At 32.6% G+C, this 26,378-nt stretch overlaps 1 protein-coding gene across 1 annotated transcript; it reads left to right on the top strand.

The window, feature by feature from the left end:
- Positions 1–1,149: 1,149 nt before the first annotated feature.
- LOC121408491 (phosphatidylinositol 3,4,5-trisphosphate 3-phosphatase TPTE2-like) lies at positions 1,150–24,538 on the top strand. Its single transcript, XM_041599976.1, has 18 exons — positions 1,150–1,295; positions 2,063–2,262; positions 4,531–4,679; positions 9,391–9,438; positions 10,136–10,297; positions 10,990–11,109; positions 13,469–13,559; positions 14,149–14,212; positions 16,059–16,184; positions 17,011–17,092; positions 18,051–18,139; positions 19,084–19,145; positions 19,491–19,571; positions 20,160–20,265; positions 20,978–21,075; positions 22,024–22,122; positions 22,557–22,627; positions 23,429–24,538. Exons 2-18 carry the CDS (start codon positions 2,071–2,073, stop codon positions 23,547–23,549), a joined length of 1,761 nt encoding a protein of 586 aa, XP_041455910.1. The 5' UTR covers positions 1,150–1,295; positions 2,063–2,070; the 3' UTR covers positions 23,550–24,538.
- Positions 24,539–26,378: the final 1,840 nt, after the last annotated feature.

The raw sequence follows: 26,378 nt of genomic DNA, 5'->3' as shown, positions 1-26,378 counted from the left end.
TGTGATGAGGATGATTACATGTATAATGCTGATGGTTATGATGACGATTATAATTATCATCATTATCATTATCATCATCATCATCATTATCATCATCATCGTCATCATCATTATCACCATCATCTTCATCATCATCACCATCATCATCTTCATCATCATCACCATCATCTTAGTCGTCATAGTCATCATCATCAATCTTCATCATCATTATCATCATCATCACCATCATCTTCATTATCATCACCGTCACCATCATCATCGCCATCGTCGTCGCCGTTATCATCATCATCATCATCATAATCATCAATCTTCACCGTCATCATGGTTTTTCACCGTACATCTACATAGATTGTGATATATTTTTCCCTTCAAGCTGGCAATGAACTTTGTATTCAGCAACAGTTCACCTTCGGATTGGCGTGGATATGTGTTTTGTTTTTACTTCGCAGTCATTTAATGAAAAAGTACGAATTGAGTGCTCATGCATTGAAATGAAAATTTTCAAGTAATGGATTATAATTTTAAAATAGTAAAAATATTGAAAACATCCGTTGGCAAGAAAGGTAATGTCACTAAATTTATCTGCACTATTTCTTTATAATTGCCGTTCATACTTTTGCATGTCTTTCACTCATGTATTTTTAAATGTTGTCATGAAATGTATGTATGTAAATCCTACAACAAATTTCTTTTATGGACCTGAATAGATTCAACTGAATTGACTTGAAAAGATAAAGAGAAGATATGATGCGCGATTTGGGGCCCGTTGTAGAAGAATTTCGAGCAAACGCAACTCAAATTACCTTGCGCAACTTGATTTTCAGCCAACGACATGAACGAAGCATCGGCCCGTATTCGGGACTTGCGCTTGATATTTTGACTTTGCGTTTAAACGCAACTCTTTCTGCAACATGCCCCTGAAAAAGTCAAAAAGATTGTGATGAGGAAATACTACGGATATTTGTATTCGAATATATCCGTGAATAGTCCATTAACCGTGTTAACTGTACAGAAAGGCCTTCATCGCGTGATGTGGAAAGTGTTAGTTCGGAAATATTACTATGCATGGTCACTTTACTTGACAAAGTTGAGGAAATAAAGTGCGCTCTCTATTGATTGAAACAGTGTGGTGTCGCATGGACCTTTTACATGGGTATAGTCAATGGGATCAAGATCTTATTGCATATAGGAAGTTGTATGATCGCACACTTCTGGATTGAACTATTTAGGACTATATTCATCTTTACAGTTGCTACGAATATGGTGATTTTATAATAATACTGACAAGTAATTAGGTAAGTTATTGATTATTTTGTTATTAGAAATATATCATTAGTCGTTCTGGGGTCCTACCGGCTTTATTAAGTGCATTGCATGACGTAGATGCTTTAAGCTGAAAAACATGTCATGAGAAACAAGGACAGACGTAACCAATCTGTGTTTAGTTTGTATAGATGTTATATTAAATCTAGTAAATGTGTTTATTAGCATACTGTGCTTGCATGTAATTCGTTTTCTTCCTGAGGCAAGGTAATGCATTTAGTAATTTTACGACCTAGTTAACCAATTGTAGTGTTCCCCCCCAAGAAAAAAAAATATGGGCGGACACTATCTTTCTGTGATTAACAACAATGATTCGTGTCCGGTTCGTGTCCTATATAAGCTTAATAGAAAAAATAATTTTAAAAATATAAATGTGCATACAGATATTATCATGTTCTTATTATTAATCTATTTCTTCATATATGTGGAATATCATAAGAAAATTGGTTAATTATCCCCGTAATTATCACACAGACAGGCAATAAAGGTGGTAGTCTCTTTCGTTCCCCTTTCTCTGGGCTGTTCTAATTAGTATCTTCCTTGAGTAATGCCTCAGTTGTTTGACGCAAGCTGTGAGTAGGGACAGAGAGAGGGAGAGAGAGAGATAGAGAAAGAAAGAGACAAAGAGAGAGAGAGAGAGAGGGGACAGACGGGAGGGAGATGAGGGGAGGGGATCATTGTTCCATTGTCTATAGAATAACTCAGGAAGACGTTTGTTATTTTCCTCCTGCACACCAAGCTACAAACATGAGCAAATACACCCAGTTCTACAACAACAACAGCGATGTCGACGACGGAACAGAGAGCGACCTCGGCATGCAAGGGAGTGCTGTACTCGTCCCTGATGAAATCAATATGAATGGTTATGAGAATCCTCGCTATGAAGACGACAACCAGCCAGAGAATAACTCAAGTGTACATCAATGCAGCATTGGAAAGGTAAAACGACAGAGGAGGCTAAATTGATACTTCTATGAATATGTATCTTCATTGTAAGCCAATTTGTACCAAAGAGTTTACTAAGTGGATTGTGAATGCAACCTCGGTGGCGTATATCTAGACTTTAGGTTATCGCGCCGGAATGACGCCCCCATCATGCAATCCCAAAATGACCACTTAATCTAGAAGAGTGGATGAGAGAAGCGATCAAGTGATATTTTCACTCGATTTAATTCACCTCAATTCAACTAAAAAAATGCATGAAATAAATAAGTACTTGCGAACTAGCGATAATGGAACCAAATAAATAATTACTACAAATATTATGTAAACAGTAACATATAGGTTGTCAGATGATATACTGCACTTTAAATACTTATACATCAGAATTCACACGAATAATAAAATTAAAGGGTAATTAACTGTGAGTTATTAGTAAAAGGGAAAACAGATTGACCGCGATTTGACAGTATTCAAAACAACTTCTCCCTATTGTTGCCGGTCTTACCAAATTAATGACCTGCTCATTAAACAGTAACTTATTTTTGATTAAAAAATGGCTGGAATTGTGTTTGAGGAGGAATGAACCGATAAGAGATGCACTCGCTTCTCTAATTGATTGTATCTCCATACTGTCCTCGTTGCCAGTGGAGTGAAAACAGAGATAGAATAATAATTTCATATTTTAGAAATAAACAATGCCTTGAACGGGGCCTTGAAAACATTTACTTAAAGTAACAACGCAACATCATTTAGCTTCTGTCAAGTTCTGTGCATGATTGAGATTAGGTTGAATATGGATTGTTATTATAAAATGAAAAACCATGCAGACTTGAATGATATGAGAACATGCTATCAACAGTCTATATCCTGGACATCCTGCTCAATGCGAATCTTTCTCGATGCACTTTTAAAATATTTTGATCCCTTAGTCTGATCAAATGTCATGACTTTCACCCCACACTTTCCGAAACTATCAAAACCACATTATATGCTATAGCTCACATCGTCAACGCGTAGGCTCTCAATGTAGTTGGTGCTGTGGTGTATAGTGCTGGTGCCTTTTAAAACTATTCTGTTCTGCTTTTATCGGAGTAGAAAGATGTTATTGGCAAGTATATTTGATTGAGTACTTTATTCTGAAGTAATTCTCTGAACTATTCCTTCGATGAAAGAACAAAACCTATATTTGCCATGTTGGAAATAGTTATTAAGTTTTTAAATTGAGTAAACTTATTAACTTCACTTTTTGAAAACATTTCTTATTCTTAAAATCATGATTATTTTATGTTCTTATGGGCATAATCTAATCACGTATAAGTAGTTCAGTGTGGTGATAAAACATATTGATCATTATTAATATATCTTCTAAAACTCATATTCACATTTACAATTTGGTATGATTGACCTGTCAACTAAGTCATAGTTTGTTAGATAAATTATATAGAATTCAGTGGTGTACAAGTGGGCCTACATTCATATGCAGTGTACTTCAGAGTTATCATGTTTATAATCACTATCATTGGTAGAGTAACTATAAAGAATTCCTGTCATTTATCTGTGTAATTAGTAAATGCCCTCTGACCGATGTTTCATTAATCTAATGGGTAACGTTTATTGATTTCCTGATAAAGATTTGTTTACCATCATTAAAACCGATCTTTGTATTTCCAATCCACTTAAAAAAAGCAAGCTGGTCTAGAATGCAATATTAGTTTCTCTTATGTTATATCATGTATTATGGTTATGTTGTCGAACAACATACGTACCGGTAGTTAAAATGAAATTTACTTCTCTAATTGAGAATTTCTAATCGAGTATTTACACAGGAAATACATCGATTATTAAACCAGACAAATGTTAAACATGATAATTTCTCATTCTTACATTAGAGAGCTCATGATAATCAATTATCAAACATTTACTCATAATCGTTTTGAAACATTTCGATAAAAACCCTCATGTACATTTATTTTTTACTACTACTGTAGACCTAATAATTTTTCATCTGCTCCCAACAATCATAGACTTATTGATGCGTACAATTATTTAATTGTTCTCTTTTCCCCTTTTCTATGAAAAATCTGCATATCTAAGAAAAATCAGAATGAATGCATATGCATTTATTTAGATTCTTGACAAATGGCATTTTATACCCCACATGCTTACTAGAAAGAACGGTTTAGACTCGAAGTTACTTTTTATTATCATGTGTTACTGCATACCAATCAATATATTGAAATATATCATTTCATTATCCCTGTACAGAATTCTGATGGATCTCCGATGGAAGTGGCTGGAGAGGAGACTAGATGTAAGAAATCTTCAGATGAGTGCAAAGTACCAATCGTAGATACAAAGGGCAGTGTACAGGTCCTTAATAATGGAAACAAACAAATACCTCTGACAAATTTAGCGTGAGTATTCCCTTTCTGTTTTCAGAAGTTTTACTGTATGTTTACGTAAATGAATGTAAATGTTCATATTTCCATGTGTTTTTTAAATGTGATACATGCAGGGTCCCAATTTAAAACAGTATTAAAATTAATTACATTGATATAAAACGAAATAGATAAATTAATGAATAAATACTTTAAAACTTTGAATCAGTAACAAATACCAAAATGAAATCGGAATTACCCCATCGAAAAGGAAAAAAAAATGTTGGAACCGTTGCATGTGTTGTAAGGAAGTCTTACTTAAAAAATATGTTTAATTAATCATACCTATCTCGGTGTAAGCAACGACTAATGATAGAAATGAAAAATACAAAAAGGTCAAATATCGTGCAGACTCCTTTTGACAATTATGTCACACATTTATGAAACAATTATGATGACCTATACTAATTATACTACTACTACTTCTACTACTACTACTACTACTACTACTACTACTACTACTACTACTACTCCTACTAATGATAATACTACCACCACCGCTACTTATTATTATAATACTTATAGCAATGATAATGATAATTATTATTATCATTATTACCATCATTGTTAATTTCATCCTTATTTTATTACTACATTTTTATTCCAAAAATGTCTCCTTTGTTTAATGTTTTCGTTATCACGATATTAAAGAATTTCAAAAACCTTTTATATTTATTAGATTGTATTTCGTTAGGCACACATATCTGATATCCATAAAGATTGAACATAATTTCGAATCATATTTGTAAGTAATGATTCATAACACCACAAGCTAAGAGCATATTGCTACATTGAATGTGCATCATTATGTCTACATGATAATGTACTCTACACGTTGAGCGTTAAGAGATCTATGCCCCCACTACAACACAGATCATACAGTGATCAGTTCAGTTCAGTGAGTCATAGTTCTGAAAACAGCTGTGAGCAATGCGAATAAAGATCACTTAAGCTAAGAAATTAACCATGTACTTTGTATATCAATGTTTTTTTACTGATATGTTCTTTAGTTAGTATACATCAGCCCTCGGTAGTCACCGGCCTTGCTTTATGATCATCGACTTTTAATTTCCCCATTTTTCCTCAAATCCAATTCTTATTCTTTTATAAGGACCTTCATTGTTTGACAAATAGATACATGTAGATACATCATAAACTAAAGGTATTACAGAGATTAAGAAGATGAACAAAGGTGCAAATTCTCAAAAATTTAGTCAAAACATATATCTCTCTATAAAAAAACGCATTTAGTGTCCAAACAGCGATAGAAATAATAAACATACTTTAACAGCAATATTTTGGTTAACAAATTAATTTGGATATTCGATCTTGATCCTTTGCTCAAAATACATTAGTCAGTCTTTGTCATACATGCCTGGTCATCATGAAGAAAGGACTCCAAGACTCTATAAAATATTGTATATTAAGAATATAAAAAAATGGAATTTAGACGCTTAAGAGAGGAACCATTTGAATGAGGAACTTCCTTCGATATGACTTGCCACAGGTTAGCCTCATAATATATAAACGCAACTTCTAAGAGTTTGTATAGTTTCCTGATATAATACAAATCGGGTTATAAACCCCATCCACTCAGGAAGGAGACTATTTCCTTAAAGAAATGAAAAATCTCCTCATTCGGTGATATTTCATGCATCTGCACTTTATCAGCTGTGAGAGCTAGAATCAGACAGTATATAGGCCTACGTTGTTCCTATAATATCAACATTGGAAAACCAAAGAAGATGACCTCCGTCATAATGATACAAGATACAGTATATAATTGTGTTATGAAAATCATTTGTGTCCTCTAATTTAGCTAATGTTGCCTCGAAAATATACACGTATTTAAAGACGATTTTACTATTACAAATAAAACGGTTTTATTATTATTTGTGACATTGTATAATGACGCATTTCGAATGTACATGTAAACAAAAGGAAATGCATACATTTTTTGATAATTGTTTGTTAAATTTAGAATATGAACATGCTTACAATATGAATTAAATCAATACAAAGGCATTTATTGTAATGGTATGATTGAACTTACTTGATTTAATAAGCTTTTTTATATGATTTTTGTGTGATAATTATCAATTTGGATAGTAAAGTTATAAAAAAATTGGAAAGAAACCAATTAAATTATTAAAATACCGTATGCTATTGTGCACATGCAGAAGATAATCTCTACGAATTGAACTGTATATCCAGAGCACGATAATCTCTGTGGTGATTTGGATATCATCCCTGGTTGGGATATAATTATCGGATCATATTACCACATCGTGTAGCTGCAATATGATATACCAATCAAATGTCACTGTCGTGATCACAATCATTGTTGGATGCTGATTCTTGTAATATACAATTTAATTTGCCAACATTTGAGAATAATGATATGATCCATTGAGCCTTTGTTACATGAATAACATTAATATAAAAGGGAATTTTCTTTACACTATCCATCTCATTGGTTAACAAGACTGGGTAATACTTTAGTTGGTCAATTAAAATGGACAAATGACAATATAAAAAAATAAAATGTTCTCTTGATTCGCACCATACTAGCTTCTTGATTTTTTTTCTTACATGATTTGTCAATTCAAATTTAAAATGAAATATTCAATACATTTTCTTTACCTTGTATCCCATATTTTCATATCCTATAGCACGTCTAACGCTGATGTCACTTTTATCAAAGCATGTGGTGTTTTTGTTGTTTATTTACACTCCCCATATAATTGCATGCATTTTGTGACAGTACATGTCAATATCAATGAGTAGGCTTTTATCAACAAAGAAATATAATTTTGACAGTTTTCACATCGTTTATAATGTCTTCTTTTTTTTTTTTTTTTAGAAAAGGGCACTTTAAAAGATTACAGTAACTAATTTTCAAATATATCACATAGTAATTATGACTTTGATTATCTATGATTTTTTTTATTGTTCTGTAAGAAAAGAATTATAAAAGAAAAATAAAAGGATACTGACCTAGAAAGCTTGATACGGTAATGTGAATTAAATAACGAGATATATACCTATTTGTAGTGGTAGATAAGCTTATATTGACTTTAGCAGTATTTGTTCACCAGGTATACGTGTGGCGTAAGGAAACGACAATTATATGTTGCACGACTACAGAAAAAAAAACTGCGAGTGACTAAAGCGCGCAAGGGAACCTCCAAATTAATTATTTAGTGATACTCTCTGTATGCGTTGCTTGTGGAAACGCCAGTCCTCGAATAATCCAGATATTCAGGAAAGTTCACTAAGATACCAAAGAAACAATTCTTGACTAGTTAGCTAGTGCTTTCCCGTGCAAAAGATAAATACTATTTTAATATACCTAATTTCGAAGTATATTCAAAATTCAGCGCTGAGAAAAAAATGAAAAAAAAAGCAAAATGACGTATTTGTGTGAGTGTAGCACTCTATCCTGGAAGTTTAGTATCTCCCATTTATATGAAATAAAAACAAGACAATCGGATTTTTATGTTTAATAAGAAAAAAAGGTTGGGATGCCTTTATCCTGCAGGTTATTTACGCTACTGCAAGAATGTGCATGCCTAATATCGAATATAGATTCCAGGTCACCTTGATGACCATACTGAGAAAGGTTTTGACGTAAATATATCATAGAATTATCTTAATCCGAAAACGTCTTCATAAATTCAACACTCTTGGATATGTATTTGCGGGTTGTTGTGAATGAAAGGTCACAATATGGTCATTAAGAACGTTCAATCTGACCTAAATATATATATAGCTTTGTGGTTTATAATCGCTTTATTCTCATGGTTATAGGCCTGATAAGTTTATCCAGATTTCAGAGGTATCATATCCAAAGTGAATAAATTGCCTCATTTACCTAACTATATAGAAATTGTATGACTTTTTGTTGCAATAATTATTTTCATAATATCTCTAGCTTAAAGAACGAAAATTACTTTATACACTAATGTGACAGATCTTTTAACCATTGTTTATATTTATGAAGGAATGCAAATCTACACTCTAAATGTCATGGATTTAAAATGAATCCAGAATGACCGTATCTAGTCACCAATCGAATGTTTATTTTATAATTTAACACCGAATATTTGAATTAAGTCATTTAAGGTCTAAAATAATTATTTAGATTATACAACAAATCAAATGCGGAATTCGAGTGTTCATTAATTACACTTCAACTGATTTGGGTCTATTTTCAATCTTTATGTGTCTTACTTGCAAAATGAAAAATAATTATTTTTCAGAAAACGACTCAAGTGAATGAATCGAAGGGAATCTTAATAAGGAAAAATATCCAAGACTAATATTCAATTTATTAACTCTTATAATATTGCAGAAATAATGTGTAGATGTAAACTTTTATTGATCTATGCCTATATGTAAAGTGATATAGACATTAATCATATAAAACTGTCTTCATCACACACACACACACATTTCAGAATAATTATGTAGTATATTACAAAGCGTAAACTTTTGCTGATGCCTACTCACCGTAAATGTACATGAATCTAAATAGAGGCCTGTGCTTATGTAGAAAGTATTTAATTATGTTTCAAAGTGAGTCATGGATTACATATTTCACATTTCTTTGGAAAAATATGTCTCCTAAGCCCGAAATAACTCAGGAGGATGAATCAGTTTTGGTTTTCTATTCCTTCTCAAACAGGAAAGCCCAGTTAAAAGTTAGGAGATTTGTAGAGCATTTAGCAGTGAGGTAAGTAAACAATAATGAATTTATTTTACAGTAAATTTATAATTTTGTAACAGTATATATAAATATATATATATTTGTTTGTTTGCATGAAATTTATTTCTGCGTTCCACATGTTCATCATAATACAACATAATCAATTATTACATAGATTTTACATATATATACATTAATTTAGACACACGTGTCATTTACAATCTCTTTCTGAATATAAAAAAGTATATGAAAAATATTATTTAACTGAATTTCAGAACGCAGGAGACCGTCGTCATGAGCGACCTGCCTGATGTTGACGATGGCCTCAATATATATATAATATATACCCGGTTTCTCCCTAGAAATATTTTAAACTTTTAAGAAAATGCCAACTGAATTTGTGTACTACAGCAATCTTATTTGATTATGATGATGATTTTTTTTTCAGCAATAACTGTAAATGGAGATTATTAATGCTTATGGAATTTTAATCAACAAATTGGTTTCTTAATCTATATATACTTCATTTCACTTTACGTATGGTCCTTACCTATCGGTTCACTCATAGTTTATTCGAGTTACATGCCGAACGTTAAATTTTTAGTGCTGAACATAGAGATTTTTACCCATTCATTATCATTTGGGGACACTGCTTGCAATATTTTCAAAGACTCATTTGTATATACTATCATATACTTTTATTATGATTCTATTTTGTTATCAGATTAATTGGAGTAGTATTAGTATTTGTGGATATCATCATCGTCATTGTTGATATCATCATTGACCCTAAACAAGAAGCACCTCTGGAGATTTATGATATCTTCTCACTGTGTATCTGGTTCTACTTCTTCATTGAAATATGTCTAAGGATCTTTGCCAAAGGGTAAGTGACATGTTTAAGGGATATATGATATGAAACGAATGATGGGAAAAGTAAAAAAGAGAAAAAAGATGAACATTGATGCTGGTGATGATGACGATTATGATTGCAGTCCGGAAAGTAAGGATTGTAATGATGGTGATAGTGGTGATGGTGATGATGATGATGATGATGATGATGGTGGTGATGGTGGTGGAGATGATGGTAATTATGATGATGATGACAAAGATTATGATAATGACAGCAACGAATGCGATTATGATGATGGTATGCTTTGCTCTAAATAGTAATAGGAGAAGAAAGCAATAACAAAATCCTTAGAATCAGTGGCAAAGTGAGCCACAAATTTTGAGGGGGCTGGATGACGTATCACCTTAAATTTATACAAAGTTTCGAGCGAGCGAAACAAGAACCCCCCCCCCCCCACACACACACACACATATCTCTACGCCACTGTTCAGAATTGCGATCATGGACGATGATCTAGGAGGACAGCCGAAAGAAATGAAAGATGAAGAGAATGAAGAAGATGGGCAAGAGGAGAAGTAAAAAAGAGTAGAAGAGATAATGTATTAATTATTCTAAAAGAGATATTAATATAAAGAGCAGTTATTGAATTTCAGATCATTGGGGGTTGATTATGATTGCCTTAATTCGCTAAATCACATTCTCCTTGTGAAATAATTGTTCTACAGGTCAGAATTTTTTCACAATAAACTGGACTTACTAGATCTAGCTATCGTAGTCATCACTGGATCAGTAACATGGACCTATGTCATAGCAGACTTCACAGGCGCTAACTCGGACGTAGGAAAGTAAGTATATTGTTTTAAATTGTTTTTAAAAGTAGTGGACGTAAGCCATAGAGTGCCCTACAAACATGCCTAAAAGTAACTCAATTTGCTAAGATGTATGGGTTTCATTTGATATTTAAGTCATATTCATGCACAGATCGAAGGAAATGTGTTCTTCAATCACAAATTATACAAAAAATCATATTATTAGATTGGTTGTACTTCAATTTGCATAACAACCCTACAAGAATGAAAACATACGGTATCCCACAGCTTGTTTGTTCCTGACGCTCGTCTATCTGATATCAAGTACGAAGTTCAAAATGATTTATTTCTAACCCGACATCAAATAAGTCGTCCTGGTGGCTGTAAAGTCCCGATGCTTGCATAAAGTTAACTTATAATTCTTTCGAATAGTTTAATAATTCAACTCATACTGTTTGAGGCTATCCGATAATCATTTTACTCTAGATATGAAATTTACATGCAATCCACTTTAACACGCGGTGGGAATCTTTGAGAGTACGTAGTTTCTATAAAAGTGTATAAAAGTAATGATACAGTCACACCAAATGAAACCGACCCCAGATCGACCGATGGTATGACATTGGTAATCACGTACTGGTCTTGATCTGTTCTGAAATGGTTTCAACCAGTGTGACGGTGTCATACGCAATCACATGCATCTGAAGAATTGATGACAGTTTTTAAGTCACTTGTGAGACACTTTCAGCAAATCTTAAAACCAGACTTCCTGACTGTTACACGCCAATGCATGGATTCTTTCAAATCATTTCCTTCTTAGTAAATCCTGCAAGAATTGTCAACTCACTACTGCGAGATATTGCTTTACCAACCTTGTATCTATATAATATCGGCACAAGTAGTTGAAGTTTTCATTAATAAGAACAAATAAAAATGATGTGGTTTTGTTTTATGTCATGTGTCATTAATAATACTAATAATAAACATTTATATCGCGCTTAATACAATAATTAATGATCAGGTTAATGTGTAAAGTGAAAGCACAAGAATGCAGAAGCATTACTATGGTGTTATTCATGTTCTAATATGTACAATGTATTGAAGTGTAAAACAAAGACGTGTAGAGGCAAACTCCACTCTGTATTGAAGTCATGTGACTCGTCAGAATTGATTAATGTTTTGATGGAACATCACTCATGTTTAGAGACCTCGAGAGGTTTATGCAAACACTAATTATTCTATATTTCAAGTTTATCAAGTGACAATCAAATTCATCCTGCAAAAATAAGAGCTCGTATCAATCTTTAAAAAGAGTAACCAGACATAAATTATTTTCTCTCATTTATCATAATGACCATTAACCCTTGATTTATGGTGTATTTTATCAAGTATGAGGCTATCATCAGACTACCAACAAAGAAAATTACTTTCATTGTTTAATAAATCTTTAAAATGGGCTTCCCTATTCTGTCTCATCGTGTTCTATTTGCATTAGTGAAAAAATCTTAATATTTTCAGATTTTAATCCAAGCTTCTACGGAATGCTAGGTAACATCTTCATCATTAATATCCACGACAACGGTGGACCAAGCTATTAATTGATTTTTATTTCATCCTCATATTCTTCACATTTTATCCAAAACAAATATTTTTATGAACAATATTTTCACCGGATGATTAAGTAATTTCCTTTTAGAGAAGAGTTGGCAAGACACTCCAGAAAATTCTTGTATACTGGGATAACTACAGAAACTTTAATTTCGGTCGGTATAAACCACAAAAAGGGAACGTTTTGATTTGTGTTGATTAATATCAGCTGATTGCTTGGGTAGAAAGTCATTTGAAACCATGATAGGACATATCATTTACAACTGTTTTATATATTCATTTCAACTACACATGTCTGTTTATATGCATGTGTCTATTAACCCATATCATACATGTGCAATTATTATACGCAATTTGTATAAATTTGTATAATAAAAAATGCATCTGTTAATAATCATAATCACGTTCTAAGAGATTTCCGTTTCCACAGCTTGTGAATTCTATGCAATATTTACAAATGTTACACTATGTTGGGCAACATACTGTCCACACAACCATTAGTTAAAAAATGTATCCGACTCTGGGTAGTTTTTAACCTATACTGTGTAGTTTTCACCCAAATCACACATTATTGGTTTAAAACTACCCAGAATTGAACAAAGTTTTAACCAATAGTTACAGTATGTTACCCAACATTTTTAAGAGTGTATGATACACATTTGCTGTCGTAATTAGGTCTTTATCATACTTAATCTCCTAACCCAAAGCGTTTAAAACTTAACTGATATTATTCATATTATTGTTTACCTTTTTTTACAAATAATATATTTTTTCTTGTTTGTACCAGAATTATCATGGTGTGTCGTGTACTAAGAGTGGTGATGTTTGGCAGACTTATTAGTGAGAGAAGGCATGTTACAAAAGCCTCGAGGAAGTTGGTAAGGTTGCAATCTAATTTACTCTCAGTATGAAGAATCCGTGACGCAGTACAACTCCCAATGTTTTGTTGTAATCATATTATGATAATGATTTTGCATGAGTAATCATGATTACAAAGAGGACACTATTAACTGATAGTGTATGTGATGTGAGGGCATAGAAGATGTGACAACATACAATGTGGGGACGTAAAAAAATTCTCCATCATTGTTTATAACAAAGGCATCGTGTGCGGCTATTTCTTGAGATTTTTGGTCCAACTATCATGTCTATTTGGACAAGATGACTCTCTCCCACAAGCGTGTTAAGCTGTTGTGCAAAATTGAGGGGAGACACCCCCCCCTCCCCGATCACCAACCGTGGCAAGCATGATAGTATTTGAATGGTCTAATATTTGGAAATGCATATTTATAACGTTGATATTTATGTATTCATCATCCTTTATTGAAGTTATTACTAGCTACATGATCAGGAATATGATTTATGATCCATTCTTTCAATTGAATTGAATATTAGAAAGTTATAATGGAATCTGTTAATGTTGCCTGTAGGTTTATAAATGCTTTTGATTACCTTTCAAAATTTCAGGTTTCTGAAAATAAAAGAAGATATTTGCAAGATGGCTTTGATCTCGATTTAACTTATGTAACTGGTAAGTTAAGAATCTTAATCATAACTGGTATACTGACTGAGAAATAAAAACAAGTGGAATGCCTCTGGCCGTCTCACCTGCATCACGCGGTTCAATATAGCAGCAGTGCTGACTTTGAATACTACTCTAACTCGCACAAGATGTTCAGTGATACATGGTTACTCTTATGTTCACTTTTTATGAACTAGACCAATAAACTTACAGAGATATAATGGTTATTCAACGAAAAACCCCAACATGGCCAAAGTTCATTGACCTTACATGACCTTTGACCTTGATCATGTGACCTGAAACGCGCACAGGATGTTCAGTGATACTTGATTACTCTAATGTCCAAGTTTAATGAACTAGACCAATAAACTTTCAAAGTTATGATGGTAATTCAACAGATACCCCCGATTCGGCCAAAGTTCATTGACCCTAAATGACCTTTGACCTTAATCATGAGACCTGAAACTTGCACAAAATTTTCAGTGATGCTTGATTACTATTATGTCCAAGTTTCATGAATCAGATCCATAAACTTTCAAAGTTATGATGGGAATTCAACAGATATCCCCACTTCGGCCAAAGTTCATTGACCCTAAATGACCTTTGACCTTGGTCATGTGACGTGAAACTCATGCAGGATATTCAGTGATACTTGATTAACCTTATGTCCAAGTTTCATGAACTAGGTCCATATATTTTCTAAGTTATGATGACATTTCAAAAACTTAACCTCAGGTTAAGATTTCGATGTTGATTCCTCCAACATGGTCTAAGTTCATTGACCCTAAATGACCTTTGACCTTGGTCATGTGACATGAAACTCTAATAGGATGTTCAGTAATACTTGAATAACCTTATGGCCAAGTTTTATTAACTAGGTCCATATACTTTCTAAGTTATGACGTCATTTCAAAAACTTAACCTCAGGTTAAGATTTGATGTTGACGCCGCCGCCGCCGTCGGAAAAGCGGCGCCTATAGTCTCACTTTGCTTCGCAGGTGAGACAAAAAAACGGAGAATTAATGTTCCCTTATTCCGAAACACACCAAGACTATCGTTATAGCGTAAATAAAACAGGGATATAATCTGAACTTATGTGGCTCAGTTACGGTTCATCCGAAAATAAAATAAGGCTTATTATTTCTAAGGTTCATAAGTCCGAAAATGAAATAAAAGATCGTAATAACGAAAATAACTATAATGAACTATACAAACTTTTGCTTCATTTTCGGCCTATCAAACTTTAGAAATAGCGATCCTTATTCGTTTTCGGAGAAAGAATAACGATTCTCTATTCCTTTTTCCTGGATTATAAACCTATAGATAAATGAACCTTCGGAATATCGAAACTTTTGAATAACGAACCTTCGGGATATCGAACCTCCGGAATAGTGAGCTATATAGACCCTATTTAAACCTATCATAATACCTTGCACACTTGTTCTGAAAATTGTCATTTTCCTGATTGCCGCAGGGAAGAAAATTGACTAGGATACGACATCTCCGATTCATCCTAATTTCGGTTTGTCTCTCCCACTCACATCCGATTCTCAGACTGTTTAATACACAAAGGATGTATTAAACCCTAGTAGTAGGCTGTGCTCTGCTTTTGATGAACTTCAACATTTTGTGTAGAGTTATTTTAAAGCAGATTCATATTTCTCATCATTGTCCCATATTTTAGTGAATCACATCTTACCATTAAAGAGTAGACCAAAACACTAAAATATTTTGAAAGCACTCCACTATTTTGTTGCGTTAGTGTTCGCTAAAGCTGATGTACAATCATAGATATTTCAGTTTCTATATTTTATCGATGTTTATTCTATTTTATTTACTCTGTTTCGTCTTTCAGATCGAATCATAGCATCATCGTTCCCTTCATCTGGAAAGCAGTCAATCTACAGGAACCCAATATCTGAAGTATCACGATTTCTAAACACAAAACATCCAGACCATTACAAAGTCTTCAATCTCTGTAGTAAGTTATTCAATAGGCATGATGCAAAATCAACGATGATAATGATTATGATGATGGTGGTTACTTATGCATATACTGATGATGATGTTGGCAGTGGTGATGATGATGTAAGGTAGTCATACTAGTAGAGTATATTAATATTATTAGTAGAAATAGTAGAAGAAGGAGTAGTAGTAGAAGTATCATTAGTAGTAGTAGTATCATTAGTAGTAGTAGTATCATTAGTAGTAGTAGTAGTAGTAGTAGTAGTGAAGTAGTAGTAATAGTAGAAGTAGTAGTAGTAGTAGTAGTAGTAGTAGTAGTAGTAGTAGTAGTAGAAGTAGTAAAAAGGTTTGTTTCAGCTCTTTTAGCAACTTAATGGTTCGAAATAAATATGAATCATATATTTACACAGGGCATGAAAATAAAGCTGTATATACGTGTGTGAGAGATGAAAGGGGGTAAGGTAAAGTTCTGACTCCTAATATAACCTGAAATCATGTCAGTATAAAATTGATACATAATTTATAAGTAAAAAGATAAATAAAGCTCTATAGAAGAGAGAGGAAAGAAAGGGCGCCGCATGAATGGTATATCGAAATACAGTTTCCGCGTCAAAATAACATGAAATTAAAACGGTTGAATAAAAAAAGCCCAAGTCTCATAACAATTTCCTACAGTAAAAGCAATACCGAATCCACGGTGCCCTAGCTACCATGGTTTTTGGGGATTTGTTGAACAATATCATATGTCATTATTAGAATTTATTCATTATTAAAAATATATATGTTTAAAAGATTTATAATATCTTTTTCATCTCAAAAGTCTTATCTGTCGTCATTTTCAGGTGAGAGACATTATGATGAATCTTACTTTAATCATCAGGTCATCAGAGTTCAAACAGATGACCACAATGTACCTAAACTAGAGTAAGTGGAAAATTCATATTTTTCTCAATGATATCACTGTATGGTAAACTTTTACATGATGTGAGAACTTGAGAAAGACTTTAATTTTAGTAAATGTGTGTGCACGCGCGCGCGTGTGTGTATGGGGTGCATGTTGGTGTGTATGTGTATGTGTGTGTGTGTGTGTGAGAGAGAGAGGGGGGGGGGTGAGCACGAGGACGTGCTTTTGATTCAGGGAGAGAAATGGATGGTTCTCTATGTTTTGGTTGGATGTGTGTGTGTGTGTGTGCGTGTGAGAGGGTGTACGACATTGTGAGATAGAGAGGGGGCGAAAATGAGTTGAAAAGTGAGATAGAGAAACACTGAAGGAGAGGGAAAGAAGAAAGGAGCTAAAAGGAGGAAGTCTGAAGTGAAGAATAAGTGTGAGAGTCAATAATGGCTGGCGGATATCCCACTGCTGCCACCCTGCTGATTTCTAGCGATCGGGGAAACGTTTCATGAAGCGATTTATCATTCATATTCAACGACAACCATTACAAGCTACTGAAATACTTGTATCTGATTGGCTATGAGTAAATTTGTCACTGAAAATCACTAATTAGATGTTTCTTGAAACGCTCCCCAAGATCAACACAGCATGAGTAAGTTTACAATGCCCCATTTATAATTGGCAAAAATGGAAGCAACGAGGTAGCATGAATAAATAACACATACATACCGAAGGAATATACATGTATGAATTAACAATGCTGTTTTAAATGTAGTCTGAACTCTGAATTTACTAAAAAAATTCATAAGGTTTTCTTCAAAGAACTTCAAAGTAAAGGTGAACTGCTCAAAAATTACTTTGTCCCCTTAGCAGATGACAAATAGAGTTTTGTTTTAGTATTTTTAATTGTTGTTAGTTCCCTTTTTGTCTTTTTTGATAAATTGATTGACACTATATATTATATTCATATTCTTATTTTCTTAAACACAGAGAATTGTTAAGATTCAGTAAGATTGCTAAAGAATGGATGGAAGCAGATCCTAAGAATGTCATCTTTATTCACTGTAAAGGAGGAAAGGGTATGTAAATAGAATTTATTATAATGGGGAAATGAGTTCTACTTATTATTTAAGGACAAGTCCACCCCAACAAAGGTTGACTAAAAAGAGAAAAATCTAATAAGCAAAACATTGAAAATCTCATTAAAATCGGATGTCAAATAAGAAAGTTATGACATTTAAAAATTTTGCTTAATTTTACAAAATAGTTATATGCACATCCTGGTCGATATGCAAATGAGGAGACTGATGACGTCATCAACGCACTATTTCTTTTGTATTTTATTACGTGAAATATGAAATATTCTAATTTTCTCCTCATTGTCAAGTGAAAAAAACAATCAATTCCTCGCGCACATGTGGAATAAGCATAATACTATATATTTCAGTCAAGTTAGTCCTTATTGTCAAATCTGTAAAAAATTAAATATTGTATAATTCAAACAATAAACAAATAACAGTAAGTGAAGGAGATCATCGATTGTCTCATTTGCATGTCACCGAGTTGTGCATATCACCGTTTTGTGAAAAATAAGCAACTTTAAAATGTCATAACTTTCTTATTTTACATCCGATTTTGATGAAATTTCCAGTGTTATGTTAGTTTTTTTCTCTCTATTTATTCAAATCAACATTTTTCTGTGGTGGACTTGACCTTTAACAGCCGAACTAATTGAGACTGCGAATAAGATACTGATATGAAACCGTCCTGGATCATTATTATCGAGCATTTTTAATTATCATTTGAAATAATACTGAAAAGTAATGTGGCTTATAAATTATTGATAACACTCAAAAATACTTTCTTTGAAAGCATCCAGGAAATAATCAAAATTCTGCAATCAAACACTAAGTGAAAGTCAGAACAAAATTTAGAAACTACTGCTTTCGATCTTCAATATTTTCATCCATGATTTACTATCATAACATTATTTCTTTTATTTCCATTGTATTTCTGAGTGCAGGTCGAACAGGAACGGCAGTGTGTACGTGGTTACTAGAGAGTGAGGCGTTTCATACAGCAAAGGTGTGATTGATTTTCAGTAGATAGTACTATACATTATACTGCTGCTACTGCAACTACTGCTACTTTTGATACTTCTGTAGTATTCAAATTTGCTGTTAAGTGCTTAAATGCATGTAAATCTTGTAATGATTATCTCGGACAATCATTTTAAACCAGAAATATACATCCTTTGTAAAAAAAACTACTTTTCTAAGGACCTTGGTTTATATCATATTGCGAATCTGTTAGATGAGCCTTGGGTAATGATATATATAGATTGTCTGACTTCAAGTATTTAATTTGTAATTGCACACTTAAATGATCTAATGTGAGTCATGGATATTCTCCAACTTTTGGTCTCTCTAGGAAAGCCTTGATTTCTTTGGAAGCAGAAGAACTGATTTAGATGAAGGAGATAAATTCCAAGGAGTTCAAACGCCAAGCCAGGTATAGAAACAAGATTCCATTCGACCAATTTGTTTTAATATAGATCTTACTGAGAGGTGAATCACTTATAAAAGTGCAAAAAAGTATATTTCAAGATAGATTATTTTTCTATGCAGATATAACTAATAAAATCAATTCTCAGTTATTTTTAGTGATCTAGAAATATATTCTTTTGAACAAAATCTAAAAATGTTAAATAAAAAATTAACAGTGGTGTAAAATGACAATTTCATACCAAAACGTACTGCCTACATTTTGTAAGAATGTAATAATTTTTCAATATTACACACCAAACTATCATTGTAATAATTCAACTTGGATGTTCCGTCATTAGATTTGCCAAAATCAGCTTATGTTATTACTATGTTTCAAAATTAGAAAAAGATAAATGTATGGACTCTGCTCCTCATTACGATAAGTTCTGATGAAAGGAATAGATTCAACTGTCACTCTTGTTTGATTTCTATTTTCAAGCACTGGTAAAGAGCATTACTAAAAAACACTGTAATCTGTTATCAAGAAATATCCACTCTTTCATTTTTGTAAGTTTCATTGACATATTCGTTTTTTCCTCTTTTCCTATGACAGAGTCGCTATGTCCATTACTTTGAACAAGTAAAATTCAAATATGAAGGAAGAATTCCAGAACCAAAGGATCTTATAATAGAAAATATCAGGATAAGAAATCTAGCCGGTAAGATATTAAAATCTAGGTGTTTCATAAAATTGTTGCTACCATATTTGATAATAATTTGAAATACATAATGCCACTAAGAAATCTGGTTTATTCAATAATAAATTTAAACCACTGATATGACAATTATTTCTGATTTTCAAAAATTGGTGGCAATAATAATTTTATTCATTTTTCAATTCATGCTCACGTAATGAAAACTGTTTTAAGAATCCCATTTACCAGGGGCGGTCCAAAACAGGTGATGTTATATTTTCTCTGTTGAGTAACACGGGCTATATAGATTAACACGTCCCATACCTCTCTTTTTCCCCCTCAAAGTTTACTTTCATCTTTTTCTTCCTCTTTGTCATCTTTTTACTTCTTAAAAACATGTGCACGCCGCTCCTGCTATTGACCTTTCAGATTTAAGTCATTTGTAAAACTGAGTTTTGCCTTACTATTGTTGTGCATATACAGTCCAACGTAATTTCAAATTAAAGTGTTATCATTTCAAAGACAACGGACGGTATCCCGGGAAATATCTATGCAAATTTTAAATCTATCGTGTTTCCTATTATCATATTGATTATATTTTTTTATTCATGTACATGTTTTTGATTGCATCATTAACATAAAAATACATCAAATTGACATAAAAGAAATTACATTGAAGAAACTTGAATATCCGAAGTTGGGGCTAATATTGTTCCTCTTTTCATTTCATGTACAGGTTTAGGTAAAGGAGATGGCAGGGATCTTTATTTTGAAATCATCACAAACAACATGAAGGTCTTTGATTGCAGATTTGAGAATGGACTCAATTGTCAGGTTAGTCTAAATAGACACAATAAGTTCCAATTATGTTATTCAGATTTCTTTACATCCCTAAGGCAAAATACTATGTGCATATTAATTTGGAAATCCCCGTTAAGATTACATATCAATATTGTGGATAACTTTACATCTGCTTGAGCACACTTTCCTAATAAGGCACATCAAGAGGGAAGAAAGTAAAACGATCGAAGAACGAACCGTTTCTTGTTTATTTTAAATATTGGCTCAAATTTTCAATATTAAAAGATATATTTCCAACATTTATCACAATTTGGCTTCAATTCCATAAATAACTCCGGGTCCTTTTATGTGTAAGAGAGTCTATTAAAATTAAATTATACGGACGGGCGCATGATAGACAGCACACACACATTGACAAATAATTATGATATTTCTGCAAAGTATTTGAATTATTCAAAACTTATTAGTATCCATCCATTATCTATCAATGAGGCCATTTTTTTAAAAAAAAAAACATTTAAAATACAAGATCTGTATTTCAATAGTTGTCTTTGAGTCATACTCTCATCTTTATCTTTATTTAATCTTTACCTCTATATCATTATGACATTTGAGTTTAGTTTGATTATTTTGCCGGTCCTGCTAACGGTATTTTCTTTTCTTCATTTGACTAAGCAGGGACTGTGCAAGGCTTATTGCTAGGGGCCAACTAGCCAACAAGACTTCGATGATATCATTTTTTTTTGTTATACATGACTCTTGTCTCTTTTCTGTTAGCCTTCTTACTCCTTTCTTCCATTTCCTCCTCTTATTCTTGTTTCCCCGTTTTTTCACAACTTGTACTTGAAAAAAAAATAACATAGGGTGGCCGCCCCCTGCCCACCCTGTAGCACTGCCACTAGATTTATAGGCGATTCTACATTTTCTCAGATATTTGAACGACACATCTGAGAATGTTTTATGTATGTTTTCCCCTCTCAGAGTATATATGATCATTCTTCCGACACACTATCAGCTCGTATCACACACTGTCCGCTGCTTCATGGTGATGTCAAAATAAGATTCAAATCAACAAGCAGGGTTAGTATAGTAATAGCATTATAGTTTTGCCATGGGTCAAAACCAAACTCGTACTTTCATGATTTTTGTTTCAAATCTTTTCACTTTTCAAATCAAGTTTATTCATCTTGACATTTATATACAATATCTTGGGTAAAGAGTTTGATCAATCATCTTTCTATTTGACATCGATTTTGTTTTTTTAAAAAGGCTCAATTACATGTATATGTTTTTAAAAATTTCTGAGAAGTATAGTACACTATTTCATTTTTTATCTTATTGACATGTGCCTGCAAATGAGATTAATTTTTGCATAAAATTGTTGTTTCCATTATGTTTCAAAATTAATAATGAGTACCTACATGTGAATGACATTTATTCATCAGTTGGTTGAATGAATACACATGAATCAGAATCTAATTATGTGCATATCCTAATTTCTTTGATTCCCACAGAAAGTACCCGAGGACTATGATAATTGTGCTTTCTTCTTCTGGTTCCATACTGCATTCATCACAGATAACAGGTATGGGCAGAAAAAATATACATTAACGAGGGAAAATGGCCCCGTATAAAAGAAAATTAGCCTCTATACATCAGAACATACTATAAAACATTCTTTATTATGTTTAGTCTAACAATAGTGATTTCATCTGATAAGCCAATGACTATCATGCAAATGATTTCAATCCCCCATGATTTACCATTTTTGAATGTGAGTTTACTTAAAAAGGATGTCTTCTTTTAGTTTACTTAGAGTCAAGCTATTGTACTATCCATGGATGCCAGTCAGTTTTACTCACCGAGACTGAAAAAGGCTGAAATTGACATTACCTATATTCAGATAAAAGCCTGAAGACTGGAACATCTGATTTTCACTTCTAATCTGAAATAAGATTAATGCAATCAATTATGCACTGCAAAAACTTCGGTGTTGATTTAACACCAGCCCGGAATCTTTAGGCCCAATATGTCCACACCAGAGAAGAATTGAAACAACACCAGTTTGGAATCAAACCGATGCTGTTTTAATACTAATTGGTGTTGCATCAACACCTATCTGGTCTCAGACCAAAACGAAACTGGTGTTGTTTAACACTTCTCTGATGTGGACATATATAGATTCCGGGCTGGTGTTAAATCAAACCAGATTTTTTGCAGTGTGGGTCCTCATAACTGACTACCGTACCGTATACCTCACAGGTCTTATCAAAGTACATTTATGGAAATCTAGGTTATAATCTTCTTGCTAGTATATCTTCAATTATTTTAAACGTATATTGAGAACGAAACATAATTGAATGACTCGTTATTTTTTTATTTCCAGGTTTTTTCTACCCCGGGATGAGCTTGATAACCCACACAAGAGTAAAGCAAAGAAGATATACAGTGATTTATTCAGTGTTGAACTACATTTCAGTGACATAAAGACAGAATCTATTGCATGAACAGTCATCATCATAGGTCTATAATTTGTTTCTCTAGCTAGGAAGTAATCTTGTTGTTTTGTTTACAACCATCTCCTGTTTTATACTGGCCAAGGAAATATCACAGGCTCAGTAAGGCTGGCTATCAATTAACGAAACTATCACTGTAAAAAGTCTAATCAAATTCACTAGCAGATCCAGCATCATCTACATGTATGCCAGAGAATGTATGGGCCCATGCACAAGCATAATACAGTCACTATTATCCCAGGTAATTAGGCCCATGAAATGCTACCTAGGATCTGATGCCTGACATTTATGAACACTTTTCTCAAAGAGTTTGCCATTATGTAAGTCTTATAAACATACTTTAAAAAAACAATGTGGCTCCCCAAGTTCCTAGGGAAAAATAACGTTATGAATTGTTATCTGACAGTATTGACTATGTTATACAGGATATGATGGATGTTATTTGTAAAAAACAAGGGTATTACTATGCAAATTTTCACCGAATCTAAGATCACAGGGTGTATTAGGAAACATATTTTGAGGATCAGAATGATATCATTCTGCACGAGGAACTAAACTTCAAGTGATGTCTAACCAAAGAGAAAATTAACCAGGTCCTTTTAATGTTCATTCAATTGCTAAAGTATATAAATTTTGAAATTTAAATCTTCAGTTATCATGTTTGGTAATTAAGTAAAAGTAACTTTGATATTCCTTTTCGACAATAATTAAAGATTTTGTATGATAGGAATATTGGGTAGCATTTCATGAAGAGTTTAGTCGGTGATTTGCACTGATTACCTTGCTCTCAGCCAATCAGATGCAAGGATTTTCAGTAGCTTATAACATCTGTCAGTTCAAATTACTCACAAAACTCTTCATGAAACAATCCCCAATGTGATGTTCCAGAAAATACTTGTTATAAGTAACATTTTTTATTACAACTTTAGCATCAACAAATTAAATCAAATGATTTCAGTAGCTTTAAACTTGGCCCCATCTTACAAAGAGTTATGATTGATCCAATCAATCATAATTCTATGGAAATCCATCAGCGAAATAATTTTTTCAACAAAAATTTGCACAATGTCCTTTGTAAACAAAGGAGAACAAACCAAATTGTCAAGAAATCAATGAATTTATGGATATACATTCATATCTAGAATTTTTTTTGAACAAACAAGCATTTTAGATGTTGACGTTGCTGGCCGTCCATAGTTGTGATTGATTGGATAAATGGCAACTCTATGTAAGATGGGGCCCCTGATATTGCAAATTTATTATAACAAGTTTTATGAAACACTGCCCCCCCCCATCAAGTATATTTCACAGAAAATTCAAAACTATGATTTTATGAGAAAAGTTTACACCAATGTGATAGAATACCATGTATGTACTGAAATAAATAAAATTAATTGGCATAACATGGGGTAAGAATTGCCATGATTACAGTGACAAGTGTTTTAAGATAGATCATTATAACAGTTCTTATATTTTTTAGAAGTATGATAAGCTTAGTTATATTATTTGTGTATATGACATTCAACAGGAACATTTGTGAATATGTATTATAGATAGAAGAGTTTTTATCAATGAATTGGAAGTGTGTGCTAATTATAAGCTTGATCAAGAATTATTTTAATTAATTGTGCAATAAATGTTATTTCATGGTTTCAATGGATAATAGTATTCTGCCTGAAAGATACAGATTAATTCTTATTTATTATATCATCCCAATACATTCATTTATAGTTAAATACCTAATATATTTGTAAAATATATGGTTTGTGTCAATTAATATTACGATGTATGTGATTTTTAAAAGTGAAAATTAAGTCTGTTAATCTAGTTGTTTATACATATATTTATCAAATTTGTACAATTGGCAGAATTAAAAACTGTGTCATATTCAGCAAATGATGAAAAGAAAACTGAAAACAAAGCTTGAAGAAAAAATCTTGAATTATTTAAATAAAACTGATATGAATGAAACGAATTAAAGTAGGCATATAACAGCTAAATAAATCTTACTGCTGCCAAAGCTGCTATTCTTTGTCATGAAACTTATTTTTTCATTGTATATAAAACACTACTTCAGAAATGTTATTATTCAAGTTCTGACTAAATAAATAATGTAACTAAAATGAAATGAAACTTAGAAATCATTTAAAACTACCTGAATCTTGCCAATACTTCTATTATATTTGTCACAAGAGAATTGCACATTTTGAATTATATTTGAAAATGTAACTTGTAATTGTCTTCCCATTTGTATTAATAATTGCATTAAATTTCCAACTTTCAGATAAGAAAACTGGAGAAACTTTTAAATGGTTTGAATGATTTGTGTACTGGTTTACTTTTAAATATGACAATGCTATGAAAATGTTTAGTATTTGGTGTGCTAAAACTCTCAAACTAAATTGAGATATACTTCTGGAAATGTACTTGAACAATCATAAATAGATAACATTGAATCACACATCCTTCTTTTAAAAGGAGATCCCTTATGTATGGCTTACGTTCACTGCATCATTTTATATAAATATCTTTTTTTTTATATTTGCTGGGAAGCAGTGTTATTATGGCAACTGTAATTAGGTGTTTTCAGACCACCTCAAAGATTGTCAGCTCCAGGTATTTTCTAATCGGGAAATTTGCCCTGATCTACCCCGATTATAAAATATCAGGTAATTTTGCCAGTGTGAAAGCAAATTATGCATTTCCCCAAAGGAACATACCCACTAAATAGTAGGTACTTGTCAAAATTATGAGAACTTTCACCTGAATTTTTTCCAAGGTCGCAGGTATTTGTCCGAGTGAAAGCACATAACGGGAACT

This window comes from Lytechinus variegatus, chromosome 1, assembly GCF_018143015.1.
Source record: "Lytechinus variegatus isolate NC3 chromosome 1, Lvar_3.0, whole genome shotgun sequence".
Lineage (NCBI taxonomy): Eukaryota > Metazoa > Echinodermata > Echinoidea > Temnopleuroida > Toxopneustidae > Lytechinus > Lytechinus variegatus.
Note: the sequence above shows the minus strand (reverse complement) of the source record. Positions and strands in the feature narration are given on the sequence as shown.